The 15,128-nt window shown below is 35.3% G+C and overlaps 1 protein-coding gene, 1 long non-coding RNA gene and 2 pseudogenes across 2 annotated transcripts; 3 read left to right on the top strand and 1 right to left on the bottom strand.

Annotated features, from left to right (window-relative positions):
• Window positions 1-655: 655 nt before the first annotated feature.
• Window positions 656-2,146, top strand: LOC145637730 (25S ribosomal RNA; annotated as a pseudogene).
• A 2,546-nt stretch (window positions 2,147-4,692) lies between these two features.
• On the top strand, window positions 4,693-6,423 carry LOC145634379 (putative clathrin assembly protein At4g32285 pseudogene; annotated as a pseudogene).
• A 1,056-nt stretch (window positions 6,424-7,479) lies between these two features.
• Window positions 7,480-11,145, top strand: LOC145634378 (actin-related protein 6-like). Its single transcript, XM_081685795.1, has 7 exons — window positions 7,480-8,266; window positions 9,223-9,442; window positions 9,517-9,580; window positions 10,000-10,084; window positions 10,200-10,250; window positions 10,352-10,414; window positions 10,497-11,145. The coding sequence occupies exons 1-7, from the start codon at window positions 7,566-7,568 to the stop codon at window positions 10,624-10,626; spliced, it is 1,314 nt and encodes a 437-aa protein (XP_081541921.1). The 5' UTR covers window positions 7,480-7,565; the 3' UTR covers window positions 10,627-11,145.
• Window positions 11,146-12,770: 1,625 nt separating this feature from the next.
• On the bottom strand, window positions 12,771-14,108 carry LOC145634377 (uncharacterized). Its single transcript, XR_014113408.1, has 2 exons — window positions 13,705-14,108; window positions 12,771-13,270 (listed from the first exon to the last, which is right to left on the bottom strand). It is a non-coding gene; the product is annotated as an uncharacterized LOC145634377 (long non-coding RNA).
• Between the last annotated feature and the right edge of the window lie 1,020 nt (window positions 14,109-15,128).

Here is a 15,128-nt window from a genome sequence, read left to right as displayed (position 1 = left end):
ATGATTTTTATTTTTCCAGCAATTTTCTCCACAAGTAGCAAGAGTGCAATCTAGTTTGTTATCATAAGAAGTTGAGCATATTTTTTGTGCGTTATTCTTCATAATTCTTGCATGCCAAAATAATAGTAAGAAACAATACTACTACGAATATAAGAAAATATTGGTCGAATAAGTGAGCAAAAAAATACAAATAAAATTCACCCTCGAGTCAACCTTACGTTTATACGAAAACAAGATGCGGGTTATCTAGCTCTTTCACAATGTCGTAATTAATAATAAGATAAATGAACATTTATTTAGAAGATAAGGTAGAGTACGTGTGTATAAACTAGAGGTAATAAAAAATTGGGCCGAGCCGGGCCTTAACACAATTTCTCGTGCCAAATCCGTAAAATGCGTTTTTATGCTTGTCCAAACCCGCCCTATTTTCAGGGCGGATCGGGCTGGACTAGCGGGCCGGGCCAATGTTGATCACCTCTAGTATAACCTAAGAAAATAAGGACAAAATTTAACCATTTTTTCGAGTATGTGTAACCATTTTTAATAAGATAACCAAAGAAGGCGAAAGATGGAATTAAATTTACCTTGAGACATAAAGACAAGAATTAGTATTAGAGAAAAAGAGACTACTGTTTACCTGTGAACAACCCTGGTCGATGGAACAATGTAGGCAAAGGAAGTTGAATGGATTCGTACCTTCGGGAAAAAGGATTGGCTCTGAGGGCTAGGCACAGGGATCCCAGTTCCGAACCCGTCGGTTGTCGACGGATTGCTCGAGATTCTTCCATGGCGACATCGGATCGTCACGTGCCGGCTTGGGGACAGATTGGGAATGGTCTCTTCGGGGGCCTTCTCCGGGTGTCGAACAATCAACTCAGAACTAGTACGGACAAGGATCCAACTGTTTAATTGAAACAAAGCATTGCGATGGTCTCTGCGGATGTTAATGCTATGTGATTTCTGTCTAGTGCTCTGAATGTCAAAGTGAAGTAATTCAACCAAGTGCAGGTAAACGGCGGGAGTAACTATGACTCTCTTAAAGTAGCCAAATGCCTTGTCATCTAAATAGTGACACACATGAATGGATTAACGAGATTCCCACTGTCCCTGTCTACTATCCAGCGAAACCACCACCAAGGCGGGCTTGGCTTAATCAGCGGGGAAAGAAGACCCTGTTGAGCTTAACTCTAGTCCAAATTTGTCAAATGACTTGAGAGGTGTAGGATAAGTGACAGCTTCATCGCAAGTGAAATACCACTACTTTTAACGTTATTTTACTTACTCCGTGAGTCGAAAGTGGGGCAACACTCTTCCTTTCAGACGTAAGGTTCGCTTTGCGGGCCGATCCGGGCGAAAGACATTGTCAGGTGGGGAGTTTGAATGGGGTGGCACATCTGTTAAAAGATAACGCGGGTGTCCTAAGATGAGCTCAACCAGAACAAAATCTCGTGTGGAAAATAAGGGTAAAGCTCGTTTGATTCTGATTTTTTGTACGAATACGAATCGTGAAAGCGCGGCCTAAACTATCCTTTAGACCTTTTGAATTTAAAGCTAAAGGTGTAAGAAAAGTTACCATAGGGATAACTGGCTTGTAGCAGCCATGCGTTCATAGCGACATTGCTTTTTGATCCTTCAATGTCAGCTCTTCCTATCATTGTGAAGTAGAATTCACCAAGTGTTGGATTATTCACCCACCAATAGGGAACGTGAGCTGGGTTGTAGACCGTTATGATATAGTTAGTTTTACCATACTGATGACAGTATCGCAATGGTAATTCAAACTAGTAGAGAGGAACCGTTGATTCACACAATTGGTCATCGCGCTTGGTTGAAAAACTAGTGGCGCGAAGCTACCGTGTGCTGGATTATGACTTGTCTTCTAAGTCGGAATCCGGGCTAGAAGCGACGCATACGCTAGCCGGCCTGATTGCTGTCCTATAATCGTGGCTTCGTCCCCAAGGGCACGTGTCGTAGGCTAAGCTCATGCGATGGATGCGCCCCGTGAAAGTTTCTTGAAGCATAATTTCCACCGAGCGGCGGGTTGAATCCTTTGCAAACAACTTAAATATGAGATGGGGTATTGTAAGTGGTAGAGTGGTCTTGCTACCACGATCCATTGAGATTCAGCCCTATGTCTCTTCGATTCGTCCTCCTACCTTATTCCCTAAAAAGACCGATATTTTGAAAAACGAGGTTAACGGTGCTTCTTATATGCTAAAAAATGCTAAGTACTAGATTGAGACAAGTCACACAGCCGAAGTGTTGGGATGTGGGATGTGGGATGGTGCAAGGGGGCGCGTGGCATGTGCACAAAACATGTGCACCCAAGGACAAGGCATATAAACAACTAGTTTAATTTTGTCGTTTGAGGGTATGTCGTTATTGCCTTAATACATAATGATTAAGGATGAATGAGATGTTTCTGGGCATTATCCATGAATCCCAAGGTCCTTTAGGAACCAATGGAAGTACCTAGATGCATAATTTTCTGGGTGAAAAAAATGATGTACGGAAGCCAAATTTGAAGTCTATAATACATGAAATCGGAGCAATTTAATTAGGAGGTGTCTAGACCTGGTGTCAAAAATCCACGGAAATGTACGAGATCCATCTCGGGGTCATATAATGTTGTTTGGAACCATATATGATCATTATATATTGTCATAAATGTCCGTGGTAGCCTCGAGTTTATGACATTGGTGCAAGTTGTAAACGAGTAAATTGACAGTTTGAAAGCATATTAGATGGTTTTACCCACCCAAATGGACTCCTGGGGTGTATTAGAGTCCATGGGAAGCATTTTGACAAATTTTTTTTTCGGGTCCAAAATAGTGAAATTTTGTCCGAAATTGAAGGGTATAATACACGAATTCAGGTCAATTTTTGAATTTTTTTTTTCAAAAAATGAACTAAATGCGTGGGGTGACTCCTGTGGTCATATAAGGTGGTTTGAAATCATAACACACCTATAAAGATGTCTATAAAGTACCAATAATGAGTTCGGTTTCTATTTTTAAATTCATGAAATTTTAAAATATAATGATGTCATATAAGTATTATGTGATGTTGCTTGATTATAATGATGTCATAGAAGTATATTGAAGTGATATGACTTGGCAATAATGATGTCATATTATGTAATTTTATATATAATGATGTGGTGTTATAATATGATATGACTTGACAATAGTGATATCATAAGAGTATAATAATCTGTAAGGAAATTGGTGTCATATAATCATAATATTAAGTGATGTCATAATTGTGATAGTGACTTGACATTATGGCTTAGAATTGGAAAAGAACACATTTTATGGTGTAAGCATGGATAATCATACTACTATTTACATGTGTGTTGGTTGATGTGATGTGATGTGTTGATTGATAATTTATAGATAATAATCATACTACTATTCATGTTTGTAATCTAAATATTAAAAGTATATCTTATCTCATATTCCATCATTAATTAACACAAACTGTCCCTCATTCACCTACCATGTTCAGGGGTCAATTGACACATTCCCGGTCAAAAACAATCCCAAACCTCGAAAAATGCGCAATAAGGGTAATATGAGATGTATCAAAGTGTCAAAAACCCATCCCCTACTATTTCAAACCCTTTCCCCATCTTCTGGGATTGTTTCAGCAACTTTCCCTGTTTTTTTCCAATTATTGCATCCCCCCCCCGGTATTTTCCATTTTCAAGGCCCACAAAAATTATTTTTTGGGAAAAAAAATGGGTATGAGCTGTGTCCGTCATATTGTTTGGTAAATAATTGTTACTCCTTCCGTTTTTAAATACTTACTCCACTTTCCGTTTTTGGGTTATTTTTAAATACTTGCTCCATTTCCTTATTTGGAAAGTTTTTACAATATTTAATTCATTTCTCTTAGTAGACCCAACATAAATCATTTTTTATTAATTTCATATTTTCTCTCCTTCAATTCTTTCCACTACTTTTGCTTTTTACAATTTTTTTTATCATTCCACCTATTCCACTATCCCCATATTTTATTATTTTCTCTAATTTCTCTTAAAACTCCGCGCATAAATAAATAGAACAAGTATTTAAAAACAGAAGGAATACTTTGTAGTTAACACTATAAAATCTTTCAAAAAACTCCGGGCCGATTTTTGGATCAAATAAAATATTTTAAACATCTCTTCAATAAAACACTCCAAATAAAATTTTAAAACGATTAAACATTTCTTTTCTCCAAAAACCTCCTAATTAAACACATCCATAATTTACTCATATTTTTGCATAAAAACACATTCATAGTTAATTTTGTTGAAGTCTAAAATCAAGTAGTTGTACCTTAAAATTAGATGTCAAAACCTGAACCAACCCAAAAAACATTTGTTTTAAATTTCGAGTTGCATTGATGCAATACTTTAGAATGACTTAAATTTGAAATTAGATTCGACTCGACCTCAATGCAACCGACTCAGACATCCACATTGACACCTCTACTTAAATTGACCCATGGCTCTCGTATATATTCCAAGAGTGTCCAAGAAAGAGACCAATTTGGCCAATTACAATTCCTCTTTCTTATGCATCATTTGCCGCGCTCTATCTGTTTCCTCTGTTTCAAATTTCTGTAAAAAAAATTCCAAAAACCCTTTCTTCCTCAATCAAAATAACCCAAACCCCATAATTTTTTTTCATCAAACAAGAAATTTCAATGGCACCCACTTCATTTCGTAAAGCAATTGGAGTAGTAAAGGATCGAACAAGCATCAGTATTGCAAAAATGGCGAACAATGTTGATCCAGAACTTGATATCTTGATCGTCAAAGCAACAAATCACGACACCCATATCCCCAAAATCAGATACTTTACTGAAATCTTGCGTAAAACAATGATTTCAAGAGATCTTGTTAAAGAATGTGTGTGTTTGATTTCGAAGCGAATTGAGAAAACCCATGATTGGATTGTTGCGTTGAAGTGTTTAATTCTTGTTTATCGATTGATTGTTGATGGTGGGAGGAATTTTGTGAAGGAGATTGCTTGCGCTAATGCTAGTGGTAGAATGTTGAGTAATATGTGTGTTTTTAGAGATGAAGCGCATTCAAATTCTGGGGATTACTCTGATTTTGTGAGGAATTTTGGGATGTTTCTTGTAAAGAAAGTTGAGCTCATGGTGTTCGACGAAATGTGGCTGAGAAGAAAAGTGAATTCTTCTGATGATTTGAGGAGAATGGAGGAAAGGGAGAAGAAAATGGAGGAAAATCACTTGAGGGATGAGTTACTACTTGAGAAGGTGTTGAGTAGGATGGAGAGGTTGCAAAGGTGTCTTCAACGAGTGCTTAACATTCGATGTTCGAGGTGCGTTAATGGGAAGTATAGAGAGCTACTGTTTCTTGCTCTTACTCCTGTGATTGAGGACAGTTTTGTTCTGTATGAAGATGTATCTGGTGGTCTGTCATTCTTGTCAGATTGTTTCTGGGAGATGGAGTATCTTAATTCTGTTAAGACTTATGGGACTTATGCTACTGTCGCGAAGCAGTTTGATGATCTTGCTGAGTTCTATGGTTGGTGTAAGGGTGTCGGGTTTGATAAGCCGTCTGATGAGTATCCTGAGGTTGAGAGCATTAGTGAAGAACTTCTAAGGTCAATGGAGGAGTTTGTCAAGAAAAGGATGAATGAAACGAAGAATTTCAAGAAGAGTAGTTCGAAGATGGCAGAACTGATGAATAAGGTGTCAGAGAACAATGTAAATGCTATGAATGGTTATGTTCAGGATTCTGATGCCATAGGAAAAGATATGGTGATCGTGAAGGTCAATAGTGATGCATCATCGGCTGAGGAGAAAGGCGAATGTATGGCATTGTCTTTGATCCACGAGGATCAAAACGACATAGTTATAAACCCGTGGGAAGAATTTTCTGATATTGTTGAATCACACATTGCTTCAGATTGGGAAACTTCAGCTGCTAATTCCAATAATGAAGACTGGCAGATGGTTTTGGTGGCTTCAGCTGGTAATCTGACTGAGCAAAAGGTTAATTTTGGTGACAGTTTTGATGCTGTTATGCTAAATGACATGTATGATCAGGGTGCAGTAAAGCAGTTTACTGGTGGGAGTGCTAGCAGCCTCGCATTGCCTTGGCATGAGGAGAGAAGGACTACGGTTTTGGCATTACCGAGTACAGAAGGGTCAGTTCATATGGTAAATCAGGATCCATTCACAGCTTCTCTAGCAGTTCCGCCTCCTGCTTATGTTCAGATAGTGGAGCTGGAGAATAAGTTCCAATTGCTGCAACAAGAACAGAAGATTTGGCAGGAGTATGAGGCTAATGGGATGCAAGGTCAAGTCAGTCGTGTGCTTAGTGGATCCACCACAGACAATGCTACTCGTCTGCAGGAAAGGATGCCTCATTTGACATCGTCCAATGACTTGGGGCTGCTTTAAGTCTAACCCTTGGTGTAATGTAAGAAATACTGCCTTTAAAGAGAGTGCTTGAACACAAAAAAATGCCTCTTTTTTTGTCTAGTACATACATACTTCTTATACCATACAGATAGTCTAATCATAGTTGAGATGAATTCATACTTACAGTTGCGATACAGTTAAGGGAAACACGGCACTAGTACAGATTTGATCTTTGTATACTCTATAGAAATGAAATAAAACATGATGTAATATCTTTTTCAGAAACTGCAATGTAGTAGCAAAGTGCCATTTGCATGTCATTTGTTTACTTCAATTAGTGCATCATTCTATCCTGTCTGCATATAAGAGATGATATTGTTGTTTTGGCACTCTTTTAAAAAATACTCCGAACTGTATTAAGTCAAAAGTTTAGTTACTGGTATATGAGAGCAATGATACTCAATAAATCAATTCGAGAACTTTGATAATTTATCTACAAGTACCATTCATAGACAAACATGCTACATGAAATTCAAGCTGGGAATCTATAACTTTGTGTTTTCATTTTATGTTACTCCGTAGTCCGTACCAAGTAAAAGATGCAAATGTACAAAATCTACTAGACTGACAAGTATGATTTATGAGTACTAATTAGTGTGAAAGTCTAATCGAGAAATACTACCTCCGTTACATGTTATGTGCAACGATTTGACATAAAGTAGAGAGGGAAAATGTCTAATCGTTGCACATAATCTGTAACGGAGGTAGTACATTAAGCGTCAAGTATCATTCTTTAGTACTTGTATTAGGAAAAACCGGTAAAAATAATCCCAACTTAAATGTATTCGCTTTAAATAATCTCAACTTTGGAAGAAAGCCATGTGTTATACGGAGTACATTAGCAACCAGTTTATACAACCAGCTAGTCAAAACAGGTATTATCAATTACGTGTAGCTACTAGTTACGAAGTAATGACCAAACACAGCCATTGTCGATTTGAACATGTACAGACTATGAGTACTAACAAGTGTAAAAGTCAAACCGAGACATATATCAAGTAACACGTGTCATTCCTGGGTACTCGTACTAAGTTATAGATTAGCAACCAACGCGGGAAAACCCCATGAAAGAAAAGCAAAACCCCTGAAAAAAACCCTTGGAAACATCTTCATTATTGACAATGTCATCAACCGTAATAGTCCTCGACAACGGCGGCGGAACCATAAAAATCGGCGTCGGAGGTGACCGGAATCCCACCTTAATCACCCCAAACTCCACCGCAAAACCACCATTTTCTCTCTCCTCCTCAAAAAAACTCCTCACTTCTGACGAAATCCTCTCCTCCGACCCCACCTCTCTCTCTCTTCGCCGCCCCATTGATCGCGGCTACCTCCTCAACCCCGACCTTCAACGCGACATCTGGGCCCACCTCTTCCGCTCTCTTCCTCTCCCATCCCCCCACGTGTCCTCCCTTCTTCTCACCCACCCCCTCTTTTCTCTCTCCTCCACGTCATCACCCCTCTTTGAGCTCGTCTTTGAGGACTTCAATTTCAGGTCTTTGTATGTTTCTGATTCGCCTTCTTTGGTTCATTTGTATGAAGCGAGTAGGAACCCAAACGGTGTCGTTTCGAAGACCCAGTGTAGTCTTGTTGTTGATTGTGGGTTTTCTTTCACTCATTGTGCTCCTGTTTTCCAGAATTTTACGCTTAATTATGGGGTTAAGAGGCTTGATTTAGGGGGTAAAGTTTTGACTAATTATTTGAAGGAATTGGTTTCTTATCGTACGATTAATGTTATGGATGAAACTTTGATTATGGATGATGTTAAGGAGAAGCTTTGCTTTGTTTCTCTTGATGTTCCTCGCGACTTACAGATTGCTAGGTCAGTTTATTCAAATTAAATTCCCTTTTTTCAGTTTTCGAGCAACGGTGTCGTTTCGTGTACATTGTTGTTGTTGTTTATTGTTTAATTTGTAGAGCTATACAATGTTGATGGTATGTGATTACTTAATTTCTAATGCTATGAATTTGTGATGACATGATAAATACTGGGGTTTGTGGATTTATTTGTTAGAGTTAGAAATTGTTAAAGGCAAAAGTTTTTTTTTTTCTGGGTAGAAATGCTGATGAAATGAATTTGAATGTTAGTGGAAGAAAAAATGAAATGGGTTTTGTTGGGTGGAGTGATATTTCATATTTGCCTCTTTAATGACAATTGCTTCGATTGCTCGGTTTTGCTTTTGCTCGAGTGGGTTGAGGAAGGTTGGTGTTTTAGAATAGGGATGTTTTTTCTGTTTCTAGCTGGTGGATAATGCTGGGTGTATAATTAGTTTTTCGGTCTAATGAGTTCGTGAGATGATTGTGACTTGCAAGTGTTGAAGGGTGAGTAAGGAGGAAGTCAGATTAGTTTGTTGTTAACTGTGCTGTGTTCATTAGTGACAATGGTGATCAATTAGCTACATTGTGCATAGGATCGTGCATTACGGTTGGATAGCTTGCAGATTCCATAAAGCATTAGCTTCTTGACTTTTGATGGAATTATGTTGATATGATTCAGACATCAAGTTTGTGTGGAACTATGGGATTTCCTGTGGCTAAAGACTGACATTAAAACTTTCTTTCAGATAAATGTCTTAATTCCTTATTTTTGTCGTCTACAATTAAGCTTAATTTAGTACATACCTCGGGCAACATGTTGATCTTGCAATATGGGAGAATATATAATCTTGGTTTCTTTTTGCTCAATCTTTCTGTATATCTTCTTGATTGTGAATTTTTCTCTGATGCTATGTAATACTCCGTAGTTTGTATGACTTACCAAATTGATTGTTTTTTTAGGAAGTCTGGCAAGGACAACCTTTTTAAATGTACATATGTCCTTCCTGATGGAATCATCCATACAAAAGGATTTGTAAAAGATGTGAATGAAGCACAGAGGTATCAAACTCTGTATGACGGGGAACCAAACTCTATGCCTAATAAGGAAAAGGCTATAGATCCCTCGGATGATGCAGAGGAGGATCCTGAGGACAGAAAAAAAGTTGATCCAACTAAAAATGTAAAGGAATAATCTCAGTTCGGTCGTGTCTAAAAATTTTAATCCCTTGCTTACAATCTATTTGCTGGTTGCAGGAGTTTAACTTGACCAATGAGCGCTTCCTTGTCCCAGAGATGATTTTCCGCCCTGCAGATTTAGGTTTGTATACCTTTCATATTACTTTGAAAAAAACTGACATAAGGCATTTCAATGGTTTGTCCTGAAGTATGTACTTATTGTATTGTTGACAAATGGTTGAAGGATCGTTTGCAAGCTCAATCCCTTTTTTATTTCAAGAAATGGTTAAAAGAATTGGTTTTGATCAATTTAATGCTTGTAAGAGAGAATGAAATGCAATTTTGAAGAGATAGGGTTGTCTTTTTATATTATTTATGTTCAAAGGAATCATTGTTGTTTATATGATGATAATTTGGAATTGGGTAGTATGCGTGTGTTATAACTTACAATGATTAAGGATGGGTCTCAGGTCTTAAGTTTCAAGCCCTCATGCTTTTTGGTTTTTGAATATGAAAACTTGATTGTAGGAACAGAACATTAATTGTCAACTGTTCTTGCAGGGATGAATCAAGCTGGATTAGCGGAGTGTATTGTTCGTTCTGTTAACTCTTGTAATCCTCTTCTCCACCCTGTATTATATGAAAGGTTGTCACCGAAGTTCTGCAAAGCTCTTTGTTTTGTTAAATATTCTGAATATTGTATTTTGTTTACTGTATTTTACTGCATTTTATGAACTTTGCTTTTCAATGCTGTGTTTCAGTATCATTTTGACTGGTGGAAGCACTTTATTCCCTCATTTTGCTGAGAGATTGTAAGCTTTGCCTCCTTGAACCATGCCTCTTATATTATCCATAATAGATTGAACACAGCCAGTTATTTATGTTGAAGATTTTTTCTTTCATTTCGTTGTAGGGAACAGGAGCTTCGACCATTAGTCCCTGATGATTACCAAGTGAAGATAACCACTCAAGAAGAGTAATTTTCTTTCTATTTTTAACAATCTCCTAGCACTAATATGCCTGAATTATACTTAACTGATAGCATTCTTCTTATCCAGTCCCATATTAGGTGTTTGGCGAGGTGGTTCACTTCTGGCATCTAGTCCTGATTTTGAGACAATGTGTGCCACCAAAGCCGAATATGAGGAGCAAGGATCTGCACGTTGTAGTAGAAGGTTCTTCCAGTGAAGTAAAGTGAACTAAGGGTGACTGGAGAGGCCCGGCCTCCACGGCCTAACTCCACTTCCCAACATCTTCTTAGCTTGGTCCCTATAGAAACGAATTTTAGATAACTTAAAATAGATCTGTCATATTGTATTAATCATTTAGTTCTCTCACTAGAAAAAAAATCTATACGTATGACTTTGCTCCAAGCTTGCTTTCCTTTCGGGGTTCGAAAACGTCGGGAAAAAAAAGTTGAAAAGAGGTTAAATTCTTAAATAGAATACATTTTTTTTTGGTGATGTAGAAGAGGTTTAATGTTCAGTTATGGGTATTAATGTATTATCTTATACTGTATATAAAGTTTTGGTTGGAAAGCCATATGTATAGTCTTGTTTAGACATAGAGTTTTGGTTGGAAAGTGTGACTTCTTTTCTTTCTGGGCTTGAAAATGTCTAAAATAGTCTAAAAATTAAAGGCTAATTAACACTTGTAGACCAATTTCAAAAATTGAAGGTGTGGAGTGTTCTTTGGGATCATGAAAGCTTGTTTTTTTAATTATTTGCAACTTTGGAATAATTTATATTTCACAAATAATACCCTAAAGTTGCAAATAATAAAAATCGAAGGTAGTATAATGACTTTAAAAATTAAAGATTAATAAAAATCAACAACAATTTTGAAGTCTTGTGGGGCTTGCAAAGACGGTTCCAGGCTTCCAGCTCCCCAAATGGGCAACCAAGGTCTTGTGGAGTCTAAGGGATGCACTCAGTGGCGTATCCATGAATTCCGAACTGTGGGTTTGGAATTTTAAAAAACAAACGATGCTCATATATTAATTAAATATTCAATATATAAGTTCAAATTTTTTATTACAAATGGATGGATTAAACAGTTACAAAATAATAAATAAAAAAAAAAAAAAAAAACCCTACAAAAGCATTCTTCGAGTTTTATACTTTGAAAGCGTGCTAAAACATTACTACTTCTATAAATGATAAATCTATAATTATATTGCAAAAAATGAATATTACACGAAAAACAAAAATCCTAAGTCCCCAATAAACACAAATTTGACAATGATTTTTTTTTTTTTTTTTCTAATTATCAATTAAAAGACCAAGTAAAAATTTTAATTCTAAGTTTCTAAATTCAATTTGTACGTCAACAATATATCAAAACTAATTAAACAAATCAATAATTAATCTAATTATCACTAATTTACAAACAAATAAAGATTTAATAATTAAGAGGAGTAGAGAAATAAGGAGACTGTTGAAACTAATATGTACTAAAGGATAAAAACAATAATAATATTAGATAAGTATGAAGCAAGTAAAATAAAGAACTCATAATATTTCTTCATGCTTAATTCACCAAATACAAGAGCAAAAAAAAAAAAAAAAAAAAAAAAAAAAAAAAAAAAAAAAAAGCAAAAAAAATGAGGGTGGCTGGTCTCGAACCCATGACCAAGAGGAACCTCACTACTCTATTAGTCACTCCCTTACCAATGTGCCAGAGTTACATATTTGTTTATTTACTTCACAAAAATTTGTTTTAACCTTTTTTTTTTTCTTTTTTTTTTAAAAAAAAAAAATTATCAAAACTTATAATTTTTTTTCAAAAAATCTGAATGAACCCCCTTGAACCCCCCCTAGATCCGCCCATGGATGCACTCTAGCCTCTTTCCTATTTTGTGTCCAAAAAGTCTAAAATCATTTAAAATTAAAGTCTAAGATCCACGACTTTTGAACAAATTTTGTAAAATTTCTCCAAAATTGATGAATTGAGCGCATGATGACGAGGGTTGTATAAATTGGTTTTGGACCATATCAACCATATTAATTGCGTATTATGTATGAGTATCTTATTTGTATTGAATTCAATACTAATAATAATATAATATTGATTGTAATTACATGCTATTTAAATTTGTGACAAAGTTGTTTAATTTCCAATACACGTTAAAATGGAACTTGGACCCATAATTTTAGCCAATAAAAACATGACAAGTTGTGGTTGTATGTAGGGCCCACATACAACAATTGTATGTGTAGCCTTTACCCATGTTTGTTTATTAATTAACATTGACTTCTTTTTTTTTTTTTTAAACATCGGTGCAACATTTATGTCTAAAATACATGAGAAATTATTTAAGGAACAAAGTAAAGTTGCATACAAAATTTTATGCTACCATTGACATAATGTTTCCCTTACAACTTACATACAACAAGTTGCAAACAAAATTTTGTAGCATCAATGGCCTACTAAAAGAGAGAACTATATAATCAATAAAAGAAAATAAATAAAAATGAGAATAAACTATGTTACATTAAACTAGTAGCTAGCTAGTGCTTGACAAGAATTTAGATTTAGCTCTTACAAAAATACTACAAAGATTAATTTTAAGGAACTGGATATGACTTATTTTTACACATACATTTATAAGCCATTGGACATGTCTCGGCTTCTTCTCTAGATGCACATACAAAGCTCACCATAACTAGCCTACATGGTGAGCATGAACCACAAGCATGAGAGCAATCGGGCAAGCTCGAGCCAGCGATTTCAACGGTGTCGGGTCCTGGCCCTCTAGGCTTCATTGCTGGTCTACCTCTTGTGTTCATGTTGCCTCTCATTCTTCCTTGTGCGGCTCGGTGACCGTTGCGATCTGTTTAGACAGGGAAAAAAAAAATTATATAAGTACGTTAGTAATAATAAATATATTATTTTAATACTAAGTATGTAGTATGTAGAAATTAAGTATATAAATTTATGTTAAGTACGTATGTAATAACATGACCTATTGACCTATATGTACTATAATTAACTATATCACTTTTAAATTTATATACCCTTTATATTTAGGGAACTTTAATTTAACTCGAAGTTTGTAACACTTACTTTTATCGAATTAGCTAATTTAATCAGCTTACATGCAAAGTAATGATTGGAGAAGATCATACTATATATAATCACATACAAAATACCATGCTTCATAATAATTACATTATATAGTACAATTCAAATGAGTTATATAACAACTATATATATGTAAGTATAGGTTATTGTATAAAACATTAAATTAGCGTTGTATATACTTACAGAAACGAGGTCTAGTGATGTGTCTAGAAACGGTGATATTTGGCAAAACAAGGAGAACGATGAGAAGAACTACTAGAGCAATCGATCTCTTCATGATCTTCTTTCTTCAATAATCTTGTTCTACTCGATCTTGTACTTGTTACGTAGTCTCTTTTACTCAAACGTTAATCAATTCGATTCACTTTTATGTACGTACATATATAGTATGTAGCTTGATGTATGGTTGTGACAATAGAAAGTGAAGAATAGAGATTGAATATATATAAAGGGATTTATTATGAAGTGAAGAAGTGGTGACAATTGAAGCAAATCACACATAAAAAAAAGTTGGTTAACTCAAGTTCACATGAAAGTATAGCAAAAGAGAAAATGAGTTCACAGAAAAACACCTCTACTAGCAAGAAATGTTCACGCTTTTCAAACTAAACTTATTAACCTAATTTATATTCATTTTTCAAACTAAAATACATGCAGAGATACTTCTTTTTTACGTGATTTTCTGACTTGTACCATAAATATATATAATTGCTAAATTTTTTGAAAATTTGAAAATATGTTATATGGATATAAATTTAAAATATAAGACTGCATAAGTAGTAAATAATGTGAATATATTGGATGGTTGTAATAAATATTTTGCAGGGGTGTTCTATTTATTGTGATTGCCATTATTATTTCTGCTTGCTTGGCAAATCAAAGAGCAAAAACATGATACTGCTTAATGGCTTTTTATTAAATTCATGGGTTTCCCTCCTTTTCTCTTATCTTGCTTCCCTCTCTTTTTCGATTTTGGTTTAAGTACCTACTCCCTCCATTTCCATATATTTGTAATTATACGTTATGCATGTACGGATAAATTAAGAAGTTGTTAATTATACCAATGAGGTCTTAGCCTAAGTTACATACAATCATCTCGTTCTCATTTTAGTTTAATTTTGTTCACTCTGATCTACTTGTAAATAAGTTTGTGCCTACTAGTAAATTGGGATGGAAGGAATACTCGTAATATTCTCCGACACTATTACAAAATACTTCATATATGATTTGGTTGTGTTCTTAGTTTTGTTACTAGTATACAATAAATTTGTTATAATCTAGTGTGGTACAAAATGCAAGTAGATAGGTAAAGGTAGAAAAAAAAATCTAAATTTTCTAGTGATGTGAATCATCCACCTGAGGTGGCATGTAGTAACAACTTGCTCTATATAAATTGATTACCCGATTAAAAAAAAAAAATATCCGATCTCAATCTCCATTTCATTTTACTTGTCCCAAATTCCAATCATTATTCAACCCATAAAATCTTTAAAAAAAAAAAAAAAAAAAAAAATTGGTTCTACTGCATTCTACTCGCGTCGACGTGTCACAATATATCATATCCATTTATTAGGTAATTACTTTGCAACTTGTTTAATTGTACCATA

This window comes from Chenopodium album, chromosome 6 (assembly GCF_948465745.1).
Source record: "Chenopodium album chromosome 6, dcCheAlbu1.1, whole genome shotgun sequence".
NCBI lineage: Eukaryota > Viridiplantae > Streptophyta > Magnoliopsida > Caryophyllales > Amaranthaceae > Chenopodium > Chenopodium album.
This window is presented reverse-complemented; position numbering and strand designations above follow the sequence as displayed.

Excerpts from the sequence above, each read along its gene's own strand:
- LOC145634378 (XM_081685795.1), top strand. The coding sequence starts at position 7,566 with ATGTCATCAACCGTAATAGTCCTCGACAACGGCGGCGGAACCATAAAA. Across the intron at positions 9,581-9,999 it reads TTTCCGCCCTGCAGATTTAG|GGATGAATCAAGCTGGATTA; the intron begins GTTTGTATACCT and ends CTGTTCTTGCAG. Across the intron at positions 10,085-10,199 it reads CACCCTGTATTATATGAAAG|TATCATTTTGACTGGTGGAA; the intron begins GTTGTCACCGAA and ends GCTGTGTTTCAG.